This window comes from Lytechinus variegatus, chromosome 10, assembly GCF_018143015.1.
Source record: "Lytechinus variegatus isolate NC3 chromosome 10, Lvar_3.0, whole genome shotgun sequence".
NCBI lineage: Eukaryota > Metazoa > Echinodermata > Echinoidea > Temnopleuroida > Toxopneustidae > Lytechinus > Lytechinus variegatus.
Genome location: NC_054749.1, coordinates 12,577,814 through 12,593,613, shown reverse-complemented (window position 1 = coordinate 12,593,613; position 15,800 = coordinate 12,577,814). Strand labels below are relative to the sequence as shown.

At 37.7% G+C, this 15,800-nt stretch overlaps 1 protein-coding gene across 6 annotated transcripts in view; it reads right to left on the bottom strand.

The window, feature by feature from the left end:
• The window catches only part of LOC121422413 (caspase recruitment domain-containing protein 11-like), a 64,176-nt gene that overhangs the window by 24,267 nt on the left and 24,109 nt on the right, over nucleotides 1-15,800 (bottom strand). For all 6 annotated transcript variants that reach the window (XR_005971159.1, XM_041617440.1, XM_041617439.1 and 3 more), the window contains exons 2-10: nucleotides 14,135-14,356; nucleotides 8,494-8,643; nucleotides 6,747-6,958; nucleotides 5,301-5,405; nucleotides 4,654-4,848; nucleotides 3,604-3,741; nucleotides 1,886-2,011; nucleotides 1,047-1,169; nucleotides 25-63 (exon numbers count right to left, since the gene is read on the bottom strand). Coding sequence is in view for 5 of the 6 variants with exons in the window: in XM_041617439.1 (XP_041473373.1) it covers nucleotides 25-63; nucleotides 1,047-1,169; nucleotides 1,886-2,011; nucleotides 3,604-3,741; nucleotides 4,654-4,848; nucleotides 5,301-5,405; nucleotides 6,747-6,958; nucleotides 8,494-8,643; nucleotides 14,135-14,356 (1,310 nt within the window). In the remaining variant the exon portion in view is untranslated. The remainder of the gene's footprint in view (nucleotides 1-24; nucleotides 64-1,046; nucleotides 1,170-1,885; nucleotides 2,012-3,603; nucleotides 3,742-4,653; nucleotides 4,849-5,300; nucleotides 5,406-6,746; nucleotides 6,959-8,493; nucleotides 8,644-14,134; nucleotides 14,357-15,800) is intronic.

Genomic DNA, 15,800 nt, shown 5'->3' with positions numbered 1-15,800 from the left:
AAGAAGGAAAATGATTATACTTACAAATACTCCAGATGTATCCATTGACCCATCATTATTATTCTGTGAGCAAAAGAAAAGAAGAAAAACATGATATAACAGATTTGTAACCACTTGGTCTACTAGCAGGTGGTCTAATCCATAGATCATCTAGCACCATCATTGCTAAACTCAGTTGAACTACAATCAATTTGGTCTAATTATTGTTTTTCGTCTAACCATCGCTTAGTCCAAATGCAATATAGAATTACCTACATGTACATGCTCTAATTTCAATTTTGTCTACCCCATAGCTATTTTACATTTTGTCAAATGAGAATTTCATTCATTAACAATTCATCTTATATGTAGAAATCAGACAAACTGGTATTGTATTAAATGGCAACTAGACCAACTGGTAAGTATATGAATTTGTCTTAAAGCTAAATGATAGTAGTTGCAGTAAAACACTAATTTCGTGAGAAAGTCTGTAAAACCAAGGTTAAGTATGACTATATCATCATGGATCTAGATCTGGTACAGTTACATAAATTGAACTTTGTGAAATCATAAAATCTAAGCTGAAATACAATCACACTGGAGATCGCTAACACAGGTAGGCACACGTGGGACAGTGTATTATTATTGCTGGAATAAAGACCCGACGGAAGTGACCGAATCCGTGCTTATTTTGCTTCTTTCTCAGCAATTACACAATTTCTTCCAGAATCCTTAATAAGCGAAACTTTGAAATGTCATAACTTTCTTATTTTACATCCGATTTTGATGAAATCTTCAGCATTGTGCTTGTCTGATTTTTCTCTATTGATTCAAATCAACATTTTTCTGAGGTGGACTTGACCTTTAAGTAAGATCAATTACTATTCAAGTTACCCCATTTTGAGAGATCATTTCATTTAACTCGATTCATGAGTTTGTCAAACGGCAATCAATTCCATTACAATATAGTAGACTTTGTGCAATAACATCATTTCATGGTCTGACTATTTCAATTAGATATGAAATGATTTAATAACTCTTTTTTGGAGAGTCGGAGGTGAACTTACAATAACCCTTTCAGAGAGATCAGCATAGTCTAGTCGTAGCTTGTTGACACTGCGCTGTAGGGATGTGGTGTTGAGGAACGATTGGGACAGGTCCTTTAATACCTCCTCATAGGCTTGGTTCAACTGCAAAAAAATGACAAAGATTACAAAAAATTAACAAAAGTATAAAACAAACATTAAGAAAGAGAATAAAAATAATAATAATATAGGTTATTTATATTGCGCACATATCCACCTTGTTAGGTACTCAAGGCGCTCCTATATTACCTGGCTAAGCTAGGCGTTCATAGCGCACACAGCTTTTTAAGAAATTACTTCCTACCGGTACCCATTTACCTCACCTGGGTTGGATGCAGCACATTGTGGATCAGTTTCTTGCTGAAGGAAATCGCGCCAATATCACATCACATCCTATCACGCAAAATCACATCAGCCAATATTCTAAACTCGGGTTTAAGATACACCATGGGTGAAGAGAATGTTGTTAACTAGATAATCAATGAATTATAATTGCATTTGGCACTCAAATCATTACAAAATTTTTGGGGAAAACACCATGATACATTGCTAGCAACTTCACTTCTTTCATTCCATGTCTACAGCATCTTTTAAAGGTCCTTAAAAAATTATAAATTCTCATCATAGTAGACTATAGAACTGTGCATTAAACTGGAAACCTCACATCGATGAGGTTAGTATTTTAAAGAATGTACTTATCTGGGGATTTTGCTCCTGTAGGATTCGAATGACTTTATCACTGAAAAGTTAAATTCCCTATGGATATGTGTACATAGAAACTGCATGCGCCAGCAACGGTGATGGCCTCCTGTGTGACTAACCTTTGCCCTCTCCTGGCTAACGATCTCCAGTTCTTTCTGAGACATCTCAAGATGCAGGCGGTTCATCTTCATCGTCTCTCTCATCATCGTTCGTTCCTGCTTCAGTAAATCAATTTCTCCTCTCAGCTTTTATAAGAGATTAAAAAAAAGGATGCCATGGTCTTTTTTTCAATATAAAATATAGTCCAAGGATCAAAAGGGGATAGAAACAAGTGACGTTGTAGAGGTCTTCCATCATTATCATCATTTATTTCAGTCAGTATTTTCCCTCTAGTGAAGGGCAATTGACTCTCCTTCCACACCTTTCCGTCTTGATCATCCAAATCATTCTGAACAACCCCTCCTTTCATTCTTTACCATATATTTCCATGTAATATTTGGTCGATCCTTGTATTAAGAAAAGAATACATGTAAACAGAGAGCATGAAAAGTTTTTATCTTCATTTAGATCTAACATCTATCCTTAGGATTTATAGGGGACAAAACAAGTTGGGTAGAGATGAAAACATTGAGAGAGAGAGAGATCGATCTCTTATCTTACAATATCATCTAATTATATATTATTACAATGTTCTTATATTATCATACCACTTGCCTCCAGTGGCATACCTAGGATTTTCCACATGGGGGCAAAAAAGGGTCTTCAATCTCAAATAAAGGATTTCGTACCAGAAAAAAAATTGACAAGCAAAAAAAAAGGTCTTCAAGTTCATCGGGGGGGGGGGGGGGGGGGGGGGGGAGGGGCAATAAAGGTCTTCAAGCTCGTCAGGGGGGGGAAAAGGTCTTTCAAGCTCGTAAGGGGGGGCAGGGATACGTCCTTTGCATGGGTTGTGGCTCTTCAGGGGGGCAGACTGCCCCCCCCGCCCCCCCGATTATGCTGAATCTGCACTTGTCTCTTATGATCTATTACCTAATATTCTTGATTTGTTTGAATCCCTATCAAATATAACTGAAGAAAATCCAACAATTCAGTCTGTACATGTATAAGTTGTGTAAACTCAATGTAGACGAAAGAAAATAGAGAAATGAAGGAAGAGAATACATGTACTTCTGAGAAGTTATGAACCACAGGCATTTACAAAGTGAATTAATTCCTCCCATGAACAGGTCATTCATTTGGAAATGAAAATCAAACAATAAGTTGATACAAAGTATTCCATATTCACATTTAGGGCCTGTAAATTGCAGTGCACCACTGCCTCTCAAACAAATCTTCAAATCTGAGCAGAATTGGCTACATATAATTCAATTAATCTTAAGGCCACTGCACACCTTACGATTGTTCGCGATCCAATTTCGGAACAAATCGCATTTTGCTCATTTTCTGAAAATGTGAATGCAACAAATCATTTTATTTGAGGTTAAAATCAATTGAAAGTATACTTATATAACAATTTTGAAAGATTGCAAGCTCTTATTTTGGAGTAAAGGCCAAATTAGTTTCAAATCATAGCCAATCGTACGACTGCTATGACGTCATTACGACTACATATTAAATTCGCTTTTATTCTAAGAAGGATGATAGCATAGTCACAGATTTGAAAATAGGTATTTGTACGATGATTTAGAACGTTACACAGTAAGATATTCCGAGTCTCAATGTTAACATCAAATTCTACTACATTTTATTCTGAAATCGGGTCACAGACCAATCGTAAGGTGTGCGGTCGCCTTTAGTAATCCCCTGAGCAAGTTTAGCTTGGATTTCAAAATCTTACCCGTTCATTTTCTTCTTGCTTTCTCCGCACCTTCAAGTTAAGACCTTTGTTCGTTTGCCTCACTTCAGCGAGTTGACTCTTGACTCGCTCCGATATTTCGCACACTTCGTCGCTTACTGCGACAGACCGTCTAAAGTCCTGGATAGCATAAAATGAAGCAAAAAAACTCACAAAGCATCATCAAGGGGAACAAAAAACAATCACATATTAGACCATTTGATGGCATGTCAAAAGCTGGAAGAGGGAGGTTCCGGGCATCCGGTTGTCAGGGGAACTTTACCATGAATCACGTACTTTGATATACGAAGTTTGCTTCCTTTGATATACGACAAAATATGCATTTACCTTCCGAATCATTTTAGACTTGAATGGCAATAATAGACTGGTCTTCTTTGTCTTTTCTACTAACCTGTGTGTCCCTGTTCTTTGTACTTTTTGTCTTTATGCAGTTCTGTTTAATGATTGCGCCTATTCACAAGCTCTTGCTTTACTTTAGGTCCATCGACTTTAAATGTAATGCTCAAGATTATTTTTTGTCTATACTTATGTAATCATTTACGGTATACCATTTCAGAATATTATTTTTTATTTTGATTGATTTGTGGAAAATAAATGAAAATGAAAAGCTAAAATGGCAAAATAACTAAAAGTTTCCATGGCACAAGAGTGTATCCTCACATAAACTACATTCTATACCTTACATTCATTCTTGAAGTTCCGATTGTGAACCATTTTGAGTGAACATATTGTTGTGTAGGTACAAGGACTCCCCTGCGCGATGCCCTTATGCATCCTATTAAGGGTACTTTTGCAGGCATGTGATGCGCAAAAGTGTGGTGTTAAGGGCGTTCTTGCTCCGACATAATGATATGTATACATATGGCTTTGTTTTGGTTGTTGCTTTAATTATCATTATCAACATCATCATCAATATCATTGCTATTATTTAATTTTTTTTAGATTATTGTTTTCATTATCAATATAAGCTTTATGAGACATCCGCTGGAGATGATTTTCTTTGGCTTGTTTCCAGTGAATCGCTCGACTTACATCAATCTTTTCAAGTTCACGTTGAAGCTCCTCCACCTTTTTGGGATCAAAGGTATACGTGATGTTGTGTTCTGACAACAATTTCTCGTGGTTCTTGACACTCCTCTGAAGGTTCCGGGTTTGACGTCGTTCAATGTTCCTCCTGTTCTGTGTCTCCCTCAGTTCATACTCCAAATGAAAGTTCTTGAAAGTTGCCTAAATGTCGGAAGAAGAAAACGAGGGACTGTTTCATGAAACTGTTTATAGTAATAATGATAATAGTAATAATAGTCAGTTCTTGTAGAGCGCATAACACATTATGAATAACATCTCAAGCACTTCCAAAGGACTTGGATAGTATTACCCTGGCTGTAGCTCAAGCACCTTTAACGCTATTCTATTCATGAGTCCAATGTTTTGAATGAGTCCACTCTTCAAACAGTGGACTCATGAATAAAATAGCCATGGTAACCGGCATCAATTTTGTGCTCTGTGACAAAAGCGTGCATCAGCGTTGGACATTTTTTATACACGTGCCCGATACGCACTAAATTGAGCATAATTTGCACAGGAAATTCAACCGTGGGTTTTCAAAACCACCTTTGTGGCTTAGCACACGTAGTACTGTATCTCAGAAGTAAAGCAAGTGCATATAGACCAAGACCTACCATTCTTGCATGATGTTTGGCTTTGTCTGCTTCTCTCTGGAACTTCAGGAGCTTATTCTGGACATCCTTCAGCATTGTAGTCCTCTGGGCTAATTCTGCTTCCATCTGTAATACCACAGACATCAATAGGAAAAGAACTTGAAAATAGTACAATTCATCATTAAAGGGGAATCCAATGATTATGTAAAAGCAGAAAGATTAGACAAAAAAATATTATAAACACTTAACCATCTCTATTCATTAGATACACAGTACATGTATAGCATTATGTGAAACCCCCGTTTGGATAAAGACCGCAGTTCATATTGCAAACTGCGGTGTTATACCCCATTTTTCGTTTGGATCTCCCAAATATCATTTCCAAACCCTTATTACCCGCGCTTGGCCAGGTAATCCAGGGGTAATCCCCGCTGTCTCAATTTCACCTCCACAGGCCAGTATATGAGCGTTGAGCAAAGGACCAAAAGATAAACAACAGCTGTGCTATTACGTAAGACTTCTCTGCCTGTAGTAGGACCTTTGGAATGAAATTATTGTATTCGAATCACGTTTTCAAAGGCATATTGTATTTAGTAATCCAATGTTAGTCCATTTTCAATTTTGAACGAAGAAAATCGACCTTGAAATAAGGAAAGTAAGCGAATAAAAATGACGGCATGTTTTCAGAAACCGAGCTCAGCGCTGTGCATGCATCCCATCGTGTGTGGCCCCCTGCTGTGTAGATGCCGGGCTCTTGTGTTATCTTCGGACCGACGTCAAGAAACAGGTGTTTTGATACTTGATGTTAGGGTTTGTCGTACTTGGAGAAGAGAATTGATGAGAAGGGAAACCGGGGTATAGTGATCTCAAATGGAAGTTTTTCGTCATGGGGCACCAAAGTGTGATTTCAACAATTTTCACTTTTTGCATATTAGCATTTTTGATACCATATTTTGGTAGAGCACGATGAAAAACCACCGAAACCCAAATATGGTGGGAATAGGTCCAAGATACATGTATGACCTCATGAATACATAATTAGCCCCATTAAAGTCAATATACATGTATTATTGACCTGGTTCCTAACATTAAGAAGCAGGCCAATAATACACTTACTTCAATGGGGCCAATTTATTTTGGTAATGGGAGTTTTTCATCATGCTCTAAACACGAATCAAGCCCAGAGGTTTATTTTTTAAGAATATATTTATTCTCTTTACCTTTATATAATATCTTTATATTTCGTTCTACATTCTTTTTGAAGAACATCTTACATACATGTATCTCTTCATTCTATTAACTAATCTCTATCATCATTCTTTTTAAATATATATATATATATATATATATATATATATATATTCATTCTTCTTATATCTCAAGCATTCTTTTAAATGGTATATATATATATATATATTTGTACCTCATCTCTTTTGTCATAAGGAATATACAGTACATTCTCTTTACCTTATCTCTCTCTTCCTTCTTCACTCGGAGTGCTTTGTTCTTCCTCTGAAGCACATTCCTGGTGTGGGTGAGTTTCTCAATGTCCAGTCTCTGAACTTCGACGTCTTTCTTGGTGCGCTCCAGTTCTTTCTCCTGCTTCTCCTTCACCTCCAGCATCTCCGCCAGCTGCGTCAGGATGGTCAGCGTCAGGGCCGGTGTGAGAAATGCCCTCTCTGTGCATTGAAATGATGGAAAATTGCACCCATGAAGGGGATGTAAAGGCCCCCCTTGTCAAAAATCTGTGCCAAACCCTTTTGCCCGAATCCTGCCATATAGGCACTAATGCAACTTTTCATGGGAGCTTTTCTGCATTCCCAATTGTTGAAAAGCGAGGATTGGTAAAAGGTTGCTTTCAGGATTCCGGCCGGAAAGACCCGGCTCTGGCTTTTTGACATTGTACCTTATCAGCTCACAAATTCCTGGGCAAATGCTTTATACTAAAAAAAAGTATAAGGTATTTTTATTGCACACATATATCCACCTTAATAGGTGCTCAGGGCTCTTATACAGTATAAACCTGGCTAAGCTTGGCTACTGTTTCTGGTGCTTACAAAAAGTGTTCAATTGGTATGATAACTTTCATTTTAGAGACTACATGTAAACAAAAATACAATGTTCCTGCATAAAAAACAAAAAGTATATCAATTTTGGTCCATCAAATTGATAATTAGCTGAGCTTTAATAAGCACCGACAATGAATCAAATTGTGTACATGTACAATAAATGAATCTTTAAACTGCTAACACACCCTGATAAAGATCTGAGTTTTTAATGCCTTTTTGAAGATCATTCCTGATGACGACTACCTAATTGCAAGTGATACATCATATTTTGAAGCTGACATTGCAACAGTATCACTAGATGATGCGCCAGTTAATAGTAGATATGCGAGACGCAGAAGGTCGCTGGCTGAACTACATGACTTTGTGTAACATGTATACAAACTTATCAGTTACTCAAATACTTAGGAGCCCAGGGGGGTGTATCACAAAGATTTAAAGCATGACTTAAGTCGCAATTAAATGTCGACGCGTACACGATATGCAACATGCGACATTATTGATAGATATGCAGTAGTGCAAATCCTCATGACACGATCTGAGCGATGTGGTCATGCCTTTCAAACCATATGCAACTAGGCATTTAAGTGCGACTATAAGTCATACTTAAATCTTTCTGAAACACCCCGAGTGTTGCTTCATTAAAGCTGTACGTAAAGTTATGCACAACTTAGAAATGACTGGAACATGTTCATAGGTGCTATAAAGTCAGCTCAGCTACAAAGAGTTCATTAAGCATAAGAAATAGAGGGTTACCAATCACGCAGAAAGTCAGGCGTAACTTACGAACAGCTTTATGAAACAGGCCCCTGGTTCTTGAGTGCTTCTCCAACTAACAAGTAATATGATCATTGATCTCTGCCCCAAAGGAAGCAAGTGTACTAAGTTCAAAATAAGAGGGGTTGCAAGCGGACGTGCGATGACTAGTGCTCTGACGACAGTCGCTTCGAAGGGAAATCTGCACATTAAGCCAAACGTAAAAGCTAACCTCCAAAACTAAATAAACACCAATCCTTGTATTCTGAACCTAAAACCCTATTACGATCCGGCTAACTCTAACCCTATGCCCCTCTGAGATATCAAAACGGGAGCAAATGCTGTGCCACCGCAAGCTACCGACTATACATCACTGGCTTAGATCTACTTACGTCCCATGATTGTCTTCAGTCTCTGTCTGGTGATCTTGGGCTCTCTTCCCGTTATTTCCTTGTACAATTCCGGATAATGCTCTTCAACTTGGCTGAAGAGGAGCTTTACGGCTTTATCACCTCTGCGTGACAGTGTGTCCAGGAAAATACCTGAAAATCAAAGAAGGTTACAGCATTGCTCTGGCTTCATCACCTGGGGACCGATTCATGAAAGTTGTCAGCACTAAAAAAGTTGTCTTTCTCTGACAGTTACCAAAGTAACAGTCAGAGACCAGTGCCTTTCAGCCAATCAAATCCAAGGATTTCACTGAATTACTCAGCACTGACAATTTAGTCAGTGCTGATAACTTTCATGAACCCACCTGATCAACATAGCAGTGTGTCCTAAGACACACATGCAACAGAGAGGTGTTGTCAGCATTACCCGTACTCTCACAGTGGTACAGGGAATAATTTTGCTTTACAAATTTGAATAGCATTTTTGGTCATAAGAGAAAAGCTCTCACCTATTTGTAATGTAGAGTCCTATGTAAAAATATGCTATACAAAAGACTTCTAATGCATAGCAGTCTTTCCCTGCTGAACATGTATGAAAATGGCCACTATAATCAAAAGATTGACAAGGAAAATACTCATATCAGGCTGATATTCTTTAAGTTAGGAAGAAAAAATAAATCTGTTCATCCAGACGATCCACAATTCTTCTTCAGCTTGTTTGAGCTGGCAGGAAATCAGACATGAAACTGTTCTTCTTTTAAATTTAAAGTCCACATGCACAGATTTATTTTTTCTTCTTAATTTGTATTTCTTCTTGGATGAAATATCAGTTTACCTTCTTGAAGACCTCTGCACAAGTGGACCAGTTTAAGAAACTCTTGAGGGCCCATTTCTCTTTGGTAATGAACTGTTGATCAATTGATCTCTCCAAAATGAATGACTAAATTATTATTTAAAAAAAATGAGTGGCCAACAGTACTCTTTTTTTCGCAATCACAAGAGAAAAGTACTGTATGTACCTCATACTCAATTTTCAAAATGGATTGGAATAGAATCATACTGGCATGAGAAAGATTTTTGGGAGGGGGGGGATGAGCAAAACCTTGAGCAAACTGAAGGACAGTGCTGCATCACATTTTACAGCAATACCACAAGTGGCTATCAATTGCTACTCACAGTGAATTAAAAAAAAACAATTAAAAGTGTGGAAAATCCACTGTGAAGAGATTGGCAACTTGTTCCATTTGGATCAAAGTGCAATCGCATCACATTGTGTTTGCTGGGGTCATAAAGGTAATAAACCTTTTTGTGCTTTTAATAACACACTCCTCCATACCTGAATATCAAAATTAACTTTGAGAGCGAGAAAAGTGCAGAAGTTTTGGGGCTGACTTGTTGCTGTAACTATTTTTGGCAATCATTCAGCACAAATAATATGTCATCTACTCGCATTTTGTTTGAGTTTGTTCATAAAACTTAAAAAATTTTACCAGAGGACCATTCAGGTTTGGCATAGAAGAAGACCCTTCCACTTTTAAAAGTATCAAGTGGGGTCAAGTGGTTCTGACTCTCGTTTTAAAGGGTCGGGGGTTCCATTAGACCCCAGCCTTGGCGTAATTTACCCACATTGGGCTGCACTCAACCCAGGTGAGGTGAATGGCTACCTGGCAGGATCAATTTCTTAATTATGCATCACTGAAAATGGCAGTTCTAACTATTAAAAGCTGGGCAATATGAACAGCGCACCACAAAATAAAGTATATCAAGATAAATTCATTGATCATTACTGGATTGAAAATCAATATTTACCTTTCCTTGAGCACCCATTTGAAAGAATTAGGAAGTACATAAGTTTCATTTTGAGTAAATAAAGATTATTGACTTCCTGCTATAAAAGTAAAGTCATGTTGCAGAATGTACATTTTAAAATCATACAAATTTTAAATTGGGTCGTTTCAAAATGCATAAAAAGTATCACATGTCACCGATTACATTTTGGCAGTCCTGTTTATGATACACCTACACAAAGAAAAACATGTTGATACACAATGTTCAATAAATGATTGAAATATGTACTTCATTATTTGGATAAATTATCATGATACATGAAATGTTTATGACACACATCATTGCCAAAAAGCAAAATATCCATGTGCATTTCCTCGAAAACAAACAATAGGCCTAGTTGTTTTTACTGTTTACATTTTACCAGTTATGTTTATGAAATGCCTGTGCAGAGAACAATGTTTACAACAATAACTGATTGGATACTTAATGATTTAAATACACCTTAACCATGGCAACATGACATGCTTTTAAATCACCCAAATCATTGCTAAAACAAAATTGAACTATGCATTTCTTACAAAATAAACATACAAAATCTTTTCCAGTTGTGAGTCAAACTCTTAAACTCCTATGTTAAAAGCACATTAGCAGGCCGCAAATTTCAATTTTGGGGGAGTGCTTGTGATTTAGAATTAGCCAAAAGAATACATGTACTGCAAAAAATAGGGCAGGGCCTCTTATCCTTATTACAGTACATGTATAATCAGAGAAAATAACAAGGGCCACCAAAAACTGCTTAGGCCAATAAGCCCTGTACACAGAGCTACCAAGTCTCACGCATTATGCGTGAGACTCAAGCATTTTGAACTCTATTTCATCCCCTTAAATGTCTGTCTCACGCAACTATCACAGCCTATCCCCATATACATTGTACACAATGTCTCTGATCTCACTCAGATTCACAGAAAATCTCACGCATAGCTGGTGTTTGAACTTGGCATCTCTGACAGAGCGGTCTTGAAAGTTGAAGGGGGGGAGGCGACCATGCAAAAAAAAGGTCACAATCAGACGGTCACTTTCATGTTTCTGTACATGGCTTAGCCCCCCCCCCCCGCCATTCCGCTACCCCTGCTGTTTTATGGCACTTACATACTCAGAGATGCCAAGTTCAAAAAAATGTTATGCGTGAGATTTTCATGATTCGGCGTCTCTGCGCGCGGCCAGTACTTACACTCGTACGTTGCGAAAAGGCGCACGCGCATGAGATATGGGCTTCATCATGATGTCGATCCACTACCAAACCATGCGATGCACGCACACGATTCATCGTATCACGTACTAGCTGTGCACTGACTGCACTCTCGATTCGTCTCGCTAGGTAGACTTGGTAGCTCTGCATACTATAAGCTTCAGATGGACTGGGAAGGGAGGGGGGGGTCAAACATCTATTACTGTACTTTTTGATGTACAGATGTCTCAATTTTTAAAAAAATCAAATTCAGACTAATATTGGGTAAAATATAGTATGAATGTAAACCTTCCAAATCATTCTGGCAGAACGCCCCAAATTACTGAGAAATGAGCAAATAAGGCACGGTATTTTTGATACATAATAGGTGATATGTCTTTTTCCAAGCAATTAAAGTTTTTATCCACATTTGAGCAAGTGCACAAAATTTAAAAGAGAGCTAGGCAATTAGCTGATCATGGTAGAGAATGAAGGCTAAAGCATATCCCCCCCCAACTCATAATCTGAACTTGTAAAAAATCATCTTATTATACAACCCCCACAAATGGGTCTGAGGGGGTAGACTACTTCCAGGTTTCTCCAGGGGCTGAAAAGGGAAAACCCCTTCCAGCTTTAAAAGGTAAAAAGTAAATAGTGCTTGAGTATGTTTCAATGTTAAAGTAAAGGAGTTAAAAGCAAAACAAATGTGCACAGATAATAGGTTTTATTTGAATATTTGGGAGGCAACCAATTCCTTTCAAATCAGCATTCCCATTCTTCTCTGCTCACAGCTGTATCCTCAATTCAGGCAGAGTTTAATATTAAGTAGCTTTTAAAGGTCAAGTCCACCCCAGAAAAATGTTGATTTGAATAAATAGAGAAAAATTTAACAAACACAACGTTGAAAATTTCATCAAAATCGGATGTGAAATAAGAAAGTTATGACATTTGAATTTTCGCTTATATGTCACAAAATAATTGTACAACTCAGTGGTATGCAAATGAGAGAGTAGATGATGTCCATCACTCACTATTTCTTTTGTTTTTTATTGTTTGAATAAAAAAATATTTCATTTTTACAGAATTGACAGGAAGGACTGACTTGACTGAACCATATATTATTAAACAATGCTAATTCCACATGTTCAGGGGGGAATTGATCATTGTTTCACTTGACAATGAGAAGAAAATTAGCATATTTCATATTTCATGTAATAAAATACAAAAGAAATAGTGAGTGGATGACGTCATCAGTCTCCTCATTTGCATATCGACCAGGATGTGCATACATGTATATCCTGTTATGTAAAATTAAGCGAAACTTTAATATGTCACAATCTTTTTTTATTTTACATCCGATTTTGATACAAAATTTTCAGTGTTATGATTAATGGATTTTTCTTGTTATATTCAAATCAACTTTTTGTCGGGGTGGACTTGTCCTTTAACTGTAATGATTACCCTTAGTTATTAAAACAAGGTTTATGAAACAGACAGCTAGTAAACATAATCACCAGTATAAAATGTCTAGTGGTGGGACAAGGGCCAAACCTAGTCTGCTGGGCAAACCCTCCATTCGAGTTAAGGGTCTGAATGTGCAGCCTACTCATGCATTGCGTACTGAAGGCTCTCTCGACCTGTATTGGAACAGCAAGTTTTGTATGTGCTAGTCTCTGTGTGGAGGCACACTCAGAGCTAACAAGTCTCACGCATTATGCGTGAGACTCAAGCATTTTGGACTCTTGTTCACCCCTCAAATCTCTGTCTCACGCAACTATCCAGCCTATCTCCATATACATTGTACACAATGTCTGTGATCTCACTCAGATTCACATAAAATCTCACGCATAGCTGGTCTTTGAACTTGGCATCTCTGCACACTTGTTGTTGATCAAAGTTCCAATCAGGGTCTGTGTCTGCAGACTAGGCCAAACCCACTCCCCTTCAAACTTCTAGGACCTTGGGCCAATTGCATAAAAGTTCCTACTTGGTGCACTGCTAGTGCCCTGTAGTATTAAAGGCATTCATAATCCTCATTACCAGGTCCTTCGGAGCGGACCTTAAGCCGTTGGTCCTCTGGTTGCTTGCTTACAAGCATTCAAGCATTCATGCTTTCTTAGCAATCAGGTAAAAAAAATCCCCACCTATAAATGGTAACTTTGACATTCAATGGTCACTACCCTGGTAACACTGATCAACAGCCAATCAAAATCAAGAATTCCATGCAAGTTACCATTGCATGACAAAGTTACCATAATTGTAAAAAAACTTTTATGCAATGGGCCAAGACATTCAGAATTAAATATACACTTTCATGTTTTTTTTACCTCTTTGTTTGGTTTATTTATCTATTCTATACAATTGATGAATTTTTACTTTCTTCTAATTTTCTATTCTATTTACTCATTTGATTTGTTATTTTTTATCATTTATTTATTACAATTTTTTAGTTATATATTTTTTCATTTCATTTATTTTATTTCATTCTCTATCTTTTTTTATTTATTTATTTTTATTATCTTTCCATTGGCATACTATCATCATCATTTTTTTTAGCATTTATTTTTTTATTTTTTGGGGGGAGAGCACATTTGCCCCCCTCCGCCTGCATTTTGAAAGAAATCTTACCAGCTCTTTCTACTGATGTCGGATACCTGGAAGCATTAGTAATTCTTTCCCTGTCCGTGACATCAAGGAGATATGCATCCTGGAAACTTGGTAAGATCCGCTCCACCTCTAGATTCTTGACGAGTTTACTCCAGTTGCTTTTCAGGAGCTCCTCCAGTTCGCTTGCACTAAGAGGAGGAATCTTTTCCATCCCGATGCTTTTTGACGAGAGCTCGTCCATGTCTAAAGAAATATTAAGAAAAAAGTTGGTATATATTATTATCAACCGTATCAGACATCTGAGCAGGGCAACTTTAATACATTGTTGCCTGCTTAAGACTGGGATCAAATGGTCAGTCACTAAGTTTGCAATGATTATCCACGGGCCCAATTTATTGCCCGCTCAGAAAAGTCAATAAGAAAATGTGTGGAAATACAGCGGGCAATAAAAGGCAGCGCTAAACATCTGGGTATTCTGGGCATTTTTGTATGCGTCCTTGAACCGCGCAGTTAATCACGTTGAGACAACGCTGGATACTGCGTCCCCAGGCCAGGGACACGTCATTTTATTTATGTCACAATTGTCAAGTTCAGAGGCCCAGTCTGCTCAACGTGACACAATAGATTTCCATTCTTATATTTTAAAATATCTAAATTTTATTGATTTTTTGCTCTGGATGTCTGATTTGGTTTAATAATAGCAATATTGACTGGCCTGGGGGCAAAAGGACATATCGCACTCACTAAATTGATATCACCCTCGTCTACGACTCAGGCGATATAAATCTAGTTTGGGCGATATACGTCGTATCGTCCCGAGGTCAGTCAATATTGCTTTAATAGCATTATGCATAACAGTATATCTTAACTATGCTGGTTGATAAGGAAATGTCAATTCATTATGGCATTTCATTTGACTTGAATTGGACACCATTCACATTACATTCCTCAAACTAGTACAGTGGAAACCGGTTCCAGAAACCAGATTGGCAGGAAGATCGCTTTGCTGGTGCTCCCCGTTCATCACCCAAATCATGTGAAACAGTCTTATTGCTACAGGAATGCTCTCAGTGGGGTGGCATTTTCAAATTTGAAATAAAACTGCAGCGCAGACATTCTAAACACAGCTGCCCGTATTCTGAAGTTAGGTCTAACTTAGACCGTGGTCTAACTCTGTGCTAAAATTATGGGAAGTTGAAAGTGTCAAAATTTTTATAAAGTTGTATGTTTCTTATGTTTACTGTGCTCTTTCCTGATTCATCAATGGTGAAGACAATCATCTATTTATACTTCCTAGACAATTATGAATGATTTGAGAGCCAAATGAGCTGAAAAATGATATCTCTGCTGTTAGTGATTAATGTATCAATTTGGCTTTCCATACTTAAACCACAACTTGAAACCTGTCTTCAGAATACCGGCCAGCATGTGGAGTAGATCGATTTCTGGTGAACGGTTGTGTCTTCAATAAATGCTAAAACAAGTTTAACCTAGAGGCAAAGTGATCTTGAAAACTACATCGCAGACCTGCCAACCTCTGGGAATGAAACACTGTATTCTGTGATAAAAAAAAACTGTACTTTTCCTCCCCCCCCAGAAAAAGAAAAGAAAAAGGGAAAAATGCCCTGAGAAGATGGATGGGTGCTGCTGAACATAGGTAGAACACATGCCATCGTGGATCATATTG